The 12224-nt window shown below is 44.3% G+C and overlaps 1 protein-coding gene across 1 annotated transcript in view; it reads right to left on the reverse strand.

Annotated features, from left to right (window-relative positions):
- Nucleotides 1-12224, reverse strand: part of CTTNBP2 (cortactin binding protein 2) — a 592842-nt gene that overhangs the window by 130579 nt on the left and 450039 nt on the right. Inside the window, exons 15-16 of the mRNA XM_069627945.1 lie at nt 7546-7701; nt 5070-5257 (exon numbers count right to left, since the gene is read on the reverse strand). Of these exons, the coding sequence (XP_069484046.1) occupies nt 5070-5257; nt 7546-7701 (344 nt within the window). The remainder of the gene's footprint in view (nt 1-5069; nt 5258-7545; nt 7702-12224) is intronic.

The raw sequence follows: 12224 nt of genomic DNA on the forward strand, positions 1-12224 counted from the left end.
TCTTGCCGCTTCATTCTGAGGTTGCATCAACTCTGGGGACAGGGCGTTTGATAAGTAGACATCCGGCTCCCTAGGTACTGCTGGAGTCATTTGTCTTTGCATTGAAAGACACATCTCAAGAAGGGAATTATTATCAATATCTCCCTCATTGGTCTTATTTAGGGAGTTGTGAAAATCAATGGTAGGTGCCACAGATTGAAGTGGCATCAAATTTTCCTCTACAAGTGGATTAGGCTGGAAGAAGGAGGTAATAGCACTCGTTACAGGGGCAGGTTTTTTAATTTTACCTTTACTCAGCTTCTTACCAACACACACTGTCTGTACTTTCTCTTTCATTCTACGTAGATTATAACTTGCTCCAGGCGGAATAGTGCTCATTTTATAGCAAATTCCCTTTGGCGAGCACCACTAGAGTCTCAATCAGTTATATCAACGTTACTTTGTCTACTTGTGGTGACCAAGTTGAAAGCCGAATGTTAAATTGAATAGATCTTGCTCCAAAGTATTGAAACGTGTAATGTGCTCGCGGGGATCAAAGGACACTGTCCCAGAGTCTCCCCTCCTACACCATCATCTTATTCACCACTTCTTCACATTCAAAATACTACTACCTTTAACAAGGAAGGAAAACCCGGTAAAACAGAAGCGCGAGCTATAGACAACAGCCACAGGCCCCAGGCAGCATTCGACACAGTACACCACCAAACACTCACCAACATTTTGCATCATTGCATGAGGATCAGCAGGACTGTCCTCGGCAGATTAAAATCCTACCTTGTTAACTGACTCCTATTCATTCAAATGGATTCCTCTGGATCACTAACTCTACTGATCACCTGTGAAGTCCCTGCATGACTCCAACCTCTCCCCTGTGGTCTTGCAACTTTACATGGAACTGCTCGGAACCCTCCACACTCCACACATCATCCACATCCACCAACACGCTGATCCAGTCCTCTATGTCCAGTGCTTATTTGAAGCTCAACTCCTACAACACAGCATTCCTACTGCTGACCAACAACACTAAACACCCTAACATCCATACATGGCTCTCCGCTATGAACCTTGAGGGCTTCACACTTCAGGTGACCACCTGCGCCAAGTCCCTTGGGTTCAACATCGTCAGATCCCACTCCTTCAAGCAGCATATAGCAAGGAAGACACAAACAGCTTGGTACCAACTATCTCTCCTGCAGAAAATCAAGCCCTTCATCCCAAAAACGTCAGATCTGCTGTCTTGGTCCTCTGCTGTTTTAGTTCTCTCCCATCTGGATGGTGGCTATGCCATTCTGGAAGGCCTTTCCGGTGACTACCCTGGAACCCCAAAATGTATCCTAAATGCTGCAGCATGACTCAAGGGACTTAACAAATCCAACCACATCACTCCAACTCTCACTGAACTGCACTGTCTACCACTGCAGGCACATATCTTTAAATTCAGTTGCATCATCTACAAGGCTGTCACCCTAAAGTCCCCAAGCTACTTTGTTGAGAAACTCAACATCCCCGGAGGCCTACGATCCAAGTGCAGTAAGAACATGTGCACATTTTAATTATGTCAGTGCATGGAGGCAAGAACCAGAAGACAGGCCTTCTCTCTCTATTCAACAAGACTTTGGAACGTCCTCCCTGTCCACACCAGGTGTGCCCCCTCGCTTCTACATTTCAAAAAGGAGCTCAAGACCCTCCTCTTCAAGGAATGGCTGCTGTGATGAATTTTATGGGTCCTTCACTAAAACCCTGCCTGAAGTCTCCTCCCAGGTGAGCAGAGGAAGATAGACGCTGCTTGATCCTGGCCTTGGGGGCGGTGTACTGCTGGAGGATCACCTGGCAGGAGACAAGGCCCAGGGTGGTGAGGAGATCACAGTATTTGTCCTTAAAAGGGGAGAGACTTGCACAGTTGCCAAAACACGTAATGGCATACTGTCGCCATGATGTATTTAAACCACTTATTAAAAATTCTGATGATTTATTCTTAAATACTTCTAAGGGAAATTAATCCACCCTTACATTTAAGAACCTTACAAGAAAACCCAATTTCGTTGCTGGGGCCTACAAATTCCATAATCCCAGAAGTAATGGGATAATGAAGAGTTCTGAAGAGTTATGCTGTAGCAGTAGTCAGGCAATTAATCATAATAACTCACATCTGAAGGAGGCTGGGAGGTTTAAAATGCCCCCCCCCCCCCCTAGCTGCAGGCCATTAGAAGGAGAGGCAACTGTGGCTGGAGTGTTTTCAGCAGTAGCAGAAATAGAAGGAAGAAAGCACAGTGTTGGCAATCCAGGCAGAAGCCAGCAGATTTCAACTGCTTACCCCAAACTCTGAAGTGCATAGGTTGCGCAGCGGAAGGAGGAAAGCAAAACTGCTTTTCCCGACGTGAACCTAATTGCAGAGATTGCGCAGCAGGAAGCGTGCTGGAGACCGTGGCAAGAAGTTGCTGGGAAGTCGTGGGTCTAAGCAGCGGGAAGGGCTCCTAAATTATGTGGCAGCAGTGGACACAACATTAACAAGGAATACTGTGGGTCCAAATAGTAGCCAGAAGTCCCAGAGTTTCTGCAACACGCATGGAACAGGAATACAGAAGCCGGCGAGTCTTACTAAGCATTCTGATGCCTTGCGCGAACACTGGCGGCAGCAGAATCCTTAAACAATCACTTGCATGTGAGAAAGGCAATGTGATGTTGACCGTTGATTGCCAAACAATGGGGTACTTGAAATGGAGCACTTGTCTATAAGTGAATGTCCTTTCTTTCACTCGTGTAAGAAAGAAACGCAGTGAATTGTTCTTGAAGTTACATTTTTGGGAAAACACAAAGGAGTGGTCGCATTTGTTTAATAAAGATTCTGAGAGGAAGAGCGACTTCTGAAACTTTACTAAAACAATGAAACAACTATAAGAATAGAAGTCAAGAATTTGAACATTATTTTTTCAAGCTGGAAAGAGCAAGCATTTCCCAAGCCAAGCGTACATAACATGTAGCCCTAATTAGGAGTAAAACCAACCTTTCTCAAAGCCAAGAAATGGTGCAAGTATTGTCACACGCCTAACAGAACATCAGCATTGCCCAAGCCAAGAGTGTGCAAGCATTACCTGAAGCCAAGAGAGAATGGCAACACAGCTTCTGGGTAAATTATCCTGGCTGACCAAATACAGAGAGATAAAGGCAACGTTGGGGAAGGGAAGCTTCATGCTTGTAATCATTCATGAGAAGCTGACACAACCTATATTGCCAAAGCCAATAGGAAGAAGAGAGAAGTGTATCGTAAAGGCAATTGTGGGTTGTCATTATTGCAGACTGACATGAGTGGCAAAGAGGCTGCCCCTCTGAAAAGGGAATGTTCAGAGGAAGAGTGCCTTGCTTACTTGAAGGTGTTGAAGCCCATAAAGTGATGATTCCTGTCATATCTGAAAAAAACAGTTTAAAGACACAAAGTACTGAAGCTGTGGTGGTGGTTTGGTTGTCAGTACATGTATTGCTTCAGTAGCACAATTGAGGTGGGGTGCTATGAGGCAGAGGAGTACACCCTCACGGGGAATCTTGTAGAAGTCACTCGAGAGTTGCTTAGATGAAAGTAAAAGTGCTGTGACGTCATCCTGACAAAGATCCAAACTGTGATTTCTAATATTAGCAAGAAAGACTTACTAAGTGATAACCGGAAAGAGTTTTTCTGGTGTTTAAACTTTGGTTAACAAAACTATTCTTTTGATTCATTGAAGAAACCAAGGAACTGAATTGAGATTCATTGAAGGAACCAAGGAACTGAATTGAGACTTTATAACAAATCCAGATTTATTTGTTTCTTTTTTGTTGAACTTTGGAACTGAAGTTACCTTGAAATCTGGAGAAGGAGAATTCACCCAGGTTACCAAGAAAGACTGTGAATATCATTGTTGATGTCATTGCGAATTGTCACATATTCATTTTTGTATTTGATGTTTAAGTGTGAGGGCCAGATATCCTATTTTAGAATGTTTTCCTTTAGTTTTGATAGGCCAGGAAATCCTCACCAGAGTAGGGATAGTGAGGCGTTTGATGAAACATATCCTTTAATAAAATGGCAAAGTTTGAGAAATCATCTAAAGGTTGTCTGCCTCACATTTCTGGCACCTCACACTGCTCTCGAACAGCTAGGTGCACACATCCTCCACTCCCCACCTAACCTGAGACTTGGCGATCTGCTCACCCCCTGTTTCCCTCTCCCTGGTTTCTTACAGATCCCTTGCTGCCAAATTTTTGACCCTTCCCCCTTTGCTAGCTCGCCTTTCCCTTGTATCTCTGCATTCCTCACAGTGTCCTTCCCCCTATTACTTGTAAAAGGCTCAACTGCTTTGCAGAGCTAGGTCTGCACTCAATAAATATTATTATTATTATAATATTAATAGCACACCGGGCATTAACACAATAGTAATCAGCGCAGAGTCCCGTGAAAAACACATTTCTGGAAGTTCTTTTCTCCATATAAAATGAAGCAAGCCCGAGTGGATTGCATGTTATAATTACTATGGGCCTCATTACGGGTCCGGCGGGTTGCCACCGGACCCGTAATAATTTCCCACCACCTGTCCTCCCGGTGCCACCAGCTCATTACGAGTCCACTGGCAGGGAAGTCAGGGGCCGGGTCTGGACCAGCAAACTTATAATGAGGCCCTATGTCATTATATTGAGAGCCAAGAGCAGTTGATGCTTTGGTTGCTACAATCTAGAATTTCAGCCCGGATACCAATCTATTTATATACATTGAAATGTTATCCTAATCAGTATAAAGATGGTAAACACAATTTAGTACTGTATACAATCAGAAAATATGCATTTGTCAAATCCTGGGATCAAACACTTCACAGCGAAATACAAGTAATCAACACAGATTCACAAAATTCAGTTTAGAGACAGTGGCAGAGTATATAAATGGCTACGCTAACAAGCTCGGTGAGTGAGCTCCTACATTAATGAGCATGCCATGCCAATGCCTTCGACAGTGATAGCTGACTCATCATGGTGTGAAAATGGTCACATGCCCTAGCACAGAGTGTATGCTTATTAATAACTTCAAAGGGTCCTCAACGTACCTTATTTATAGCTTTCCTCCTTAAAAACCTTTTTAATAAGCCATGAATCGGTTCCCCGTCCCACCTCAGCTGAACCCATCGGAAATGCTGCTGCACCAATAGATCAGAGCCCTGGAGACGAGCTTTTGCAATGGTTCCCATCAGGTAGCAGTTCTCGTGGAAGTAATACGCATCCGGTGATCCATTTGCTGAAAAGAAGCGATAGGAAAGTGGGATAAAGTCTTTGTAGAGCCATTTTTCCAATTAACGCACAACTGTAAGAGGGGGTGGGGGGTCTTAATATGTGGTTTGGTGTTTCACAGAGGGTCACGTTCAAATGTGTCCAATGCCCTTTTCACCCTGCCAAAAAATATGAAGCCCTCGGTTTTAATGAGTATGGGTACCCAAGAAATAATGTGTCCTTAAATGATAGAACCTGGATGTGAAAACAAGATGTATTACAATTTACTGGGCTGATCCCTTGGCTAAAAAATTAAAAAATGCATGGAGTTCAAGAGAGGATTATTGGGGGCTTGGTGGTACTTTATCCATCCTGTGGGTTTTGTGGAAGAAATAAAACGAATTGGGGACTTTGAGACCACATCTGACCTGTAACAGTGGTAGAACATGAACCTGTTGAAATACCACTTTATAAAGTGAAATGGCATTTAAAACCTTTGATTTGGAGAGGCCAGCTGTGAAGGCCAGCCCAGGACGGCAGAGGTCTTAGTGATCCTCTGGAGGCACCATCAGAGCACCACACGCTCCTCTCCAACCACACCTCATGTAAGGACAACTCTGGAAGTATTCTTTCCTGAGATTCTAGTCAATGTGGAGGATATGGGACCTGCCAGTAACAGGAGGCCCACAATGTGAGCCCTTGTTGAGGCAGTAGCTCCAGAGCTCATGCGTTTGTGCAGCAGAGACTGTAGTCAGCCAACATCAAAGGGAAGGGTGAATTGGATCAGGAATGCAAGGCATGGAAAGGAGGGCATGGTGAGCTGGTGTGTCACTGTGTTGAGGTGGTGGCTGAGCAGGGAGGCCCATGCAGGAGCACAGTGCTTCTCCCTTGTCTACTCATACTGTTGAAGAAGTGGCACTAACCAATCTGCTGCCTCTTCAGAGGCACAGCAGTCTCTGGACATGGCCTAGCGGTGCATATCCTTTCCCACAAATCACAGATGACCTTGCCCTTGAACACCGGGAGAACAATTATTGGGATTGGGACATTTTCGCGATTACAAGCTGAATGTTTGGGGTGGGTATTGATTTTGTGACACTCAAGTATTCATATATTTCCATGAAAAGAATTTGGCGGAATTGTGTGGCCATGACACCATCTGAAATGTTCTGCCAGGTTGTTTCCTACTGTGACAGGGTTTGGGCTCTTAATAGCTTTACCACAGGGAGACTCATTGGGTGGAAGGTTAGATCTGGAACAGCCTACAAAAGCTTCACGGACTTCGTCCTCCTCTCCTTCTTCCCTGGTATAATACTGCATCTCCCTTAAGGCATTCCTCTGAGCAAAACCCTGGCTTCCCCTACCCAGGTGATCCTCCCTCGCTTGGCTACCCCTAAGGTTGGAATCAGAGAGGGCCAGTTCTTCCCTGGCCATCTAAATAAGGGAGTCCAGGGATCTACTTGGAAGAATACCCTCAGGTTTCTCACACTTGCAGCACAGAACCCCTGTATTCAAATATGTTGCTCAGTAGCAAAATCCATTCCATATTTCCAGAATATCAAGACAAAATACAAATGGGAGCAAGTTCCAAAGAAGATGGTCTTCATGACAATTGTGCATGTTGAGTAGTGGGGAAATAAACCTTCTTGACATTTAAAGCGAGGATGAATGACCTGTTTTTCATGCTGTTCAAAATGTCTGATGGAAATAAATAACCAAACAGTGCATCCATTTAGCATATTCCCCTTGATCAATTAATATTGTTGTGCTTATTGAAGGACTGGGCATCATTTTGAACAGAAATTACTTAAAGTTGGCAATTACAAAATGGAAGCAGTCCTAGGGGAAAGTGCCTTTAGATAATAACGATTGAGTCACAGCTACCGGCTGGTGAAGGGATTAGAGGGAGAAAACATATGAGGGTCGTGGACTGGAAGAAATAACAATATGTATTAACTTTAACAACCTAAGGCAATATTTACAAGTTAGATATAGTGGTCCTGATGGATAATTGCAGACGAGGTTGGTCGGGCATAATAATGTATATGCAGGCAACCTACTCTGTGATTCTGGAAGGGGTCAGAGTCCTAATGTGATGGAAAAGTAGTAAAGAAATTTAAGAAATGTCCTGCTTTTCCCCCCAAAGTCATGGAATGTATCATTTCACAAAGTTTCAAACAGTGTTTCATTAAAAGCAAGACTTGCATGAGCATCCACAACAAATGCAATGCAGTCTTTTACCCTGCGACAATGGGGTATTTGTATTACCCAGACTCACTGACACAGTTCAACAAGGCCAGGGAAAGAAACCCTTACCTCTTTGAAAAGAGCACAGGTTTGCAGGGCCCCGATTTTCAAGCGATTCCAAAAAGTCCCCAAGAAGCTCCGATAAGGATGTCTTTTCCAAGCTCTCCAGAATTACAATGGTTTTCCTGTTGGCCGGAGGCGGTCTCATAATGGGTATCAGACATTCTGCAATAGGAACAGATCATTAACATTTGCGACGCAGGGCATTGCCATGAAGAAAACCCTGCAAGCATCCCAAATGCCATTGTCTGAGCAGAGGAATCTTTTCTGGTTCTAAGTCATTTACTTTATGCCTCGAGGGAAGGTGATTTACAAGTACACCAAATGAACATTTAATGAATATAGTGTGAATGCTCGAAGAAGAAATTACCCTTTAATAATCCTTAACAATGAAGAATAAGTGATATCTTTAACAAGAAGAGCAAGAGAGGGCATTAGGGCCTCCTATCAGGGGAAGTTAATGATGTTCTTTGCAATCATTTAAAAATAACTTGTTCAACATTTCACGATTAGGATTCGGAACAGGGTACACCACGATCCCACCATACAATAATATCAATGACAATCTGTCCAGAAAGATCAAATAAAGAGGGGTACCAATCATGTTCTACTAGCAGTGTGTATACAATGTTGACTCCGCAGCAGCCAATCGGGGCTTGAGGAAATGTAAAGGCTGGGAGAAGAATGTGTTCCTCAAGCCGGCTTGCTGCAACACCAACTGCCACCATCTTTTTCTCTCCATCTGCCCAACTCCTTCCTTCTCTCATCCTATGGCCACCATTCCCCTTAAATCCCTTGCTCATTGTTGATGCTTCTGTACTGCAAAGCCAGTTTGAATGGGGACGAGCATGTCGTGGCATCAGTCGCCTACACAATGCACAATTCGGGCTCCCTACTGCCTTATTTACCATTTCTGTGCACCCATTAGCACCTGTTCTTTTTTGGTAGACGAGGCCAAGAAAAGATAATGCCCTTGTCAGTGTGCTGCCCTGTTGTGCTAACCTCTCGCTCCCCTTCGGTAATGATCACGCTTTGCTCATGCCAATACCAATGGACAGTGGGCCGATACCAGGTGGATCAGCCTGTGGAGAATGTCATAATCCCAATTGACAGAGCAGCTACCAAAACCCTCCAATGCCTTCTACTGAATGTCAAAATGTAAAGCATATTGCCGATTTGGATGATAAGCCGTATGGAAGAGGGTATCCTTTTTACTGTGCCAAAGAGGATCTTTCTTTCACAGAGTCATCTTGGAAGGGTAAGGCACCAAAGTCGTCTTAGCTGCCTACTTCCGGTCTGAATGGGTGAGAGACTGTAAGCAAAAAAGGTAGGCGCGTCATCAGTGTGGTCAAAACACTCATGTTTTATTTGGATATCTCGGTGAGTGAATAAGCAGTCCTTATAAAGCCTTCTTGACCTCAGACATGGAGTGATTTGAGTCAACTGTGAAAGTAGACAAAATGTTTCTGAAAGCACAGAAAGGAGACCATGTTGCATTGTTCTCCTCTACCTACCAAGTGCTGGCTGCTTTGTAAGGAATAAGTCACTTACCTGTAACTCCTGTTCAGCATTGGCATTTTTCATAGATTCACATGCTGTTTGAATATTCCCCATCTTCTGTAATATTAAAGCAGTTTATCTTTAAATGTTTTTAACTGCTCGTCACTTTGATGCTCTATTAAGAGTAATGCCCACAGCCAATTAGACAGGTCCCCTTAGCTCCATCCCTGGTGGCCATCTTCAGATTTTGTACGGCACCTTAAGTGTTGGGAGTCCTTGAGAAATCTCTCTTCAGATATTCAACGATTTGGTCTATTTTCGAATAATTATTTTGTGTAATACCATCTGGTTTGGTGCTGTGTCGATTGGTCCGCATCTTCACGGACAACACCACCACCATGTTCTATATTCGAAAGTAAGGGGACACCCGCTCGCTGATTCTGTCAGCAGAGGCCCAGGCATTGTGGACCTGAGCTCTGGCGCACAACATGTTCTTAATTTCCTTTAATCTGCCAGGGATCCACATTACAATAGCGGACTTGCTCAGCAGGGAACTCGAGTCCTTCCACGAATGGGAACTTCACCAAGGCCAGGTTTTCTGCCTCTTCTCCATGTGGGGACGCCCAGAGATCGATCTGTTCGCAACAGCGACCAACAAGAAATACACTAGATTTGCAAGCAGGTTTCCCTAGAGAGAGAGTTTACGAGCCTCGTAAGTGAATAAATACAGCCTGAAAACGTCCACGCCCACAAGATGAGCCAATGTGCACTACACATGAGTCCACAATTTGCTCTTGAACCCTAATAACTACCACAATATTTTGAATAAACAACACAGGGAATAAGATATTTTTTGTAAAATGGCCACTGTGGAATGCAATGTTTCGGAACTGAGAGCAGACCCTGACCTACTCGATTTCGGTAAGGGCCAATGGTATGACACTCCAGTCAACACAACAGGTAGCATCTGCTGTTTATGGAGGCCATGCCTTCGGCAACCTCCTTCATTGGTGCTAGCACAGTAACCCCCATTTTCTGAAGTCCAGTTTGGGCTCAGCTAAACACTTTCTCTGCCACCAGCACTGCCCACACAGAACAAATCAGGGCATGGAAGCAGTCATTAGCTCGCCACAACTTTGCCTTTAGGTAGTGGCGAATCCCAAGATGTCGTCACTGCTTCCGAAGGGAAAGCCCCTACCCATGAGGCCAGGGAGGTGGGGCTGCTACTCGATAGTCCCCCTGGGGGTGGTACTCAGCGTGTGGATCTCATGGGTGGGGAAACCCCCTTTGGGACCAGTGACAACCATATTGGGAGAACACAGTATCCCTATAACCACCCCACCTCTCATCCAGCCCCGCCCTCTCCATCCACACCCTCCTATGCCATGTATCTATGTGAAAAAGAACTAGAGAGTACTGAGAAGAGGAGGCGCTCTAGTGAGTTACAAGATCAGAACTCGATCAGTACTTGGACGAGGAGGAGGCACGGAGCAATACTGAGTACAGACCAAAACCACGTTGCCCATTTGAATGGTTCCCAACAACCGATAGAAAGAAGCAGCGATAAAAACAAAGAAGGACTTGACCAGGTGACAAGCCCACCCCGGAGGAACTGCGAGATGGAGTTCGCTTTGGGAAGAAGTAAGGCAGACCAGGGAGTCAAGCAAGAAGGAGGTAGCTGTCAAGCTGGCCTGGTGTGCAGGAACAGCATGGTGAAAAGCAGGGCATATGCTCATAGCATCCCGAAGGTCGGCAGCAATGGCGAAGCGGTCCCAGGCCCACAAGGAGGAAGCAGGCATGGCGGGGCTGTTGGCTGACCAAAGGAAGCAGAGGAAGCCCCACCGCAGATCGCAGCCGCACGGGACATCCCGGGAACATCGCAGACCATGAAATAAGGTATCTATGATGTGGGCTAATACCTAATTGAGCTACCTACCATTTTATTCTGCTTAATATTAAATGCATTAGTTTTGCAAATGTGGGTCGTTGGCTGGCATTAGTCATCAAAGTGACATAGGCCCATAGTCACTTAATGAAAACAAAAGAAACTAATGGCTGCAAGCGCTACACAACCCTGGTTACTATATATTAAGTGTCTATCAAAAAATAAGCTATTATTAAACCATAGTATAAAGACACAGTAATCGATTTCTGATACACACAATCTTTACTGGATTGCCAACCCGCTTTTCGACCTAATCCCATAGGTCTTCCTCAGGGTGGTGTTCTAGAATTTGTTGGATGTCAAACAAATCGGATTCCTTTGATTTGCTACTAATCTTCCGACTACCTGTAAGGATACAAATATACTTGAACCCCTTTAACTTGAAGCCAATAAAGATGCAGCAGTGGTATCAATGGTGATTGTTTGCTTGTGAGTTCCAATCTTCAGGGTTTTAATCCCTTTTTACAAATTTCCTTCTAAGATGGTCACAACTTGGTTTGAAAAGTGCTCATTGCGCTCAAAATTCTCTCCAATTCACTCCAATTCATAAAGTCATTCAACAAGGGTTTGAAACCCTTGTTGAATGACTTTGTGAATTGGTGAGAATTTCGAGCGCAATCAGCACCTTACTGACAGATAGAGGCATAATTCAACATTCTGCATCCCATCTAGCAGGATGCACCACAGCAACAGATGAAGCATAATAGACAGAGACTAGCTCTGCATTTTCTCCTCATGATGGTGGTGGCATGAGGATTCAGCCTTGCATCACCACCACCACAAGGCGTTTACTGCATCTGATAATTCTTTATGATGCAGCAAAGGGTGGAAATTACCCATTTATCCCTCCCAAAGCTCTTTACAAGCAAACAGCATGTGGCAGAGGGGGCATTGCCAATCGGTAGGAATATAAAACATAAACATGACTTTGGAAGCACCGAGTTTACCTTCTGCATATGGCAATGACCTGTGGCTGCCGATACAGTGCCATAGGTTGAAAAATGGACATCCAAGCATAGCAGCAGCCATTAAATTAAGTCCAAGTCACGTAGCTTGCATGTGTCAAAGGTTTTCTTTAGTCTTTCGCCTTTTTAGGTAATTTCTTTTACTTTTTGCTTTTCTCTTCTTGAGACTAGAGTTTGAATTTGAGTTTCTTGGGCAGTCAGGGACTCTCTAAAGAATCTAATTATTAGGTGTTGGGATGACTTATTTGTTTGTTTGTTTATTTACAATGCGCTCCAGA

This window comes from Ambystoma mexicanum, chromosome 12 (genome assembly GCF_040938575.1).
Source record: "Ambystoma mexicanum isolate Mex_15411 chromosome 12, UKY_AmexF1_1, whole genome shotgun sequence".
NCBI classification, from domain to species: Eukaryota; Metazoa; Chordata; class Amphibia; order Caudata; family Ambystomatidae; genus Ambystoma; species Ambystoma mexicanum.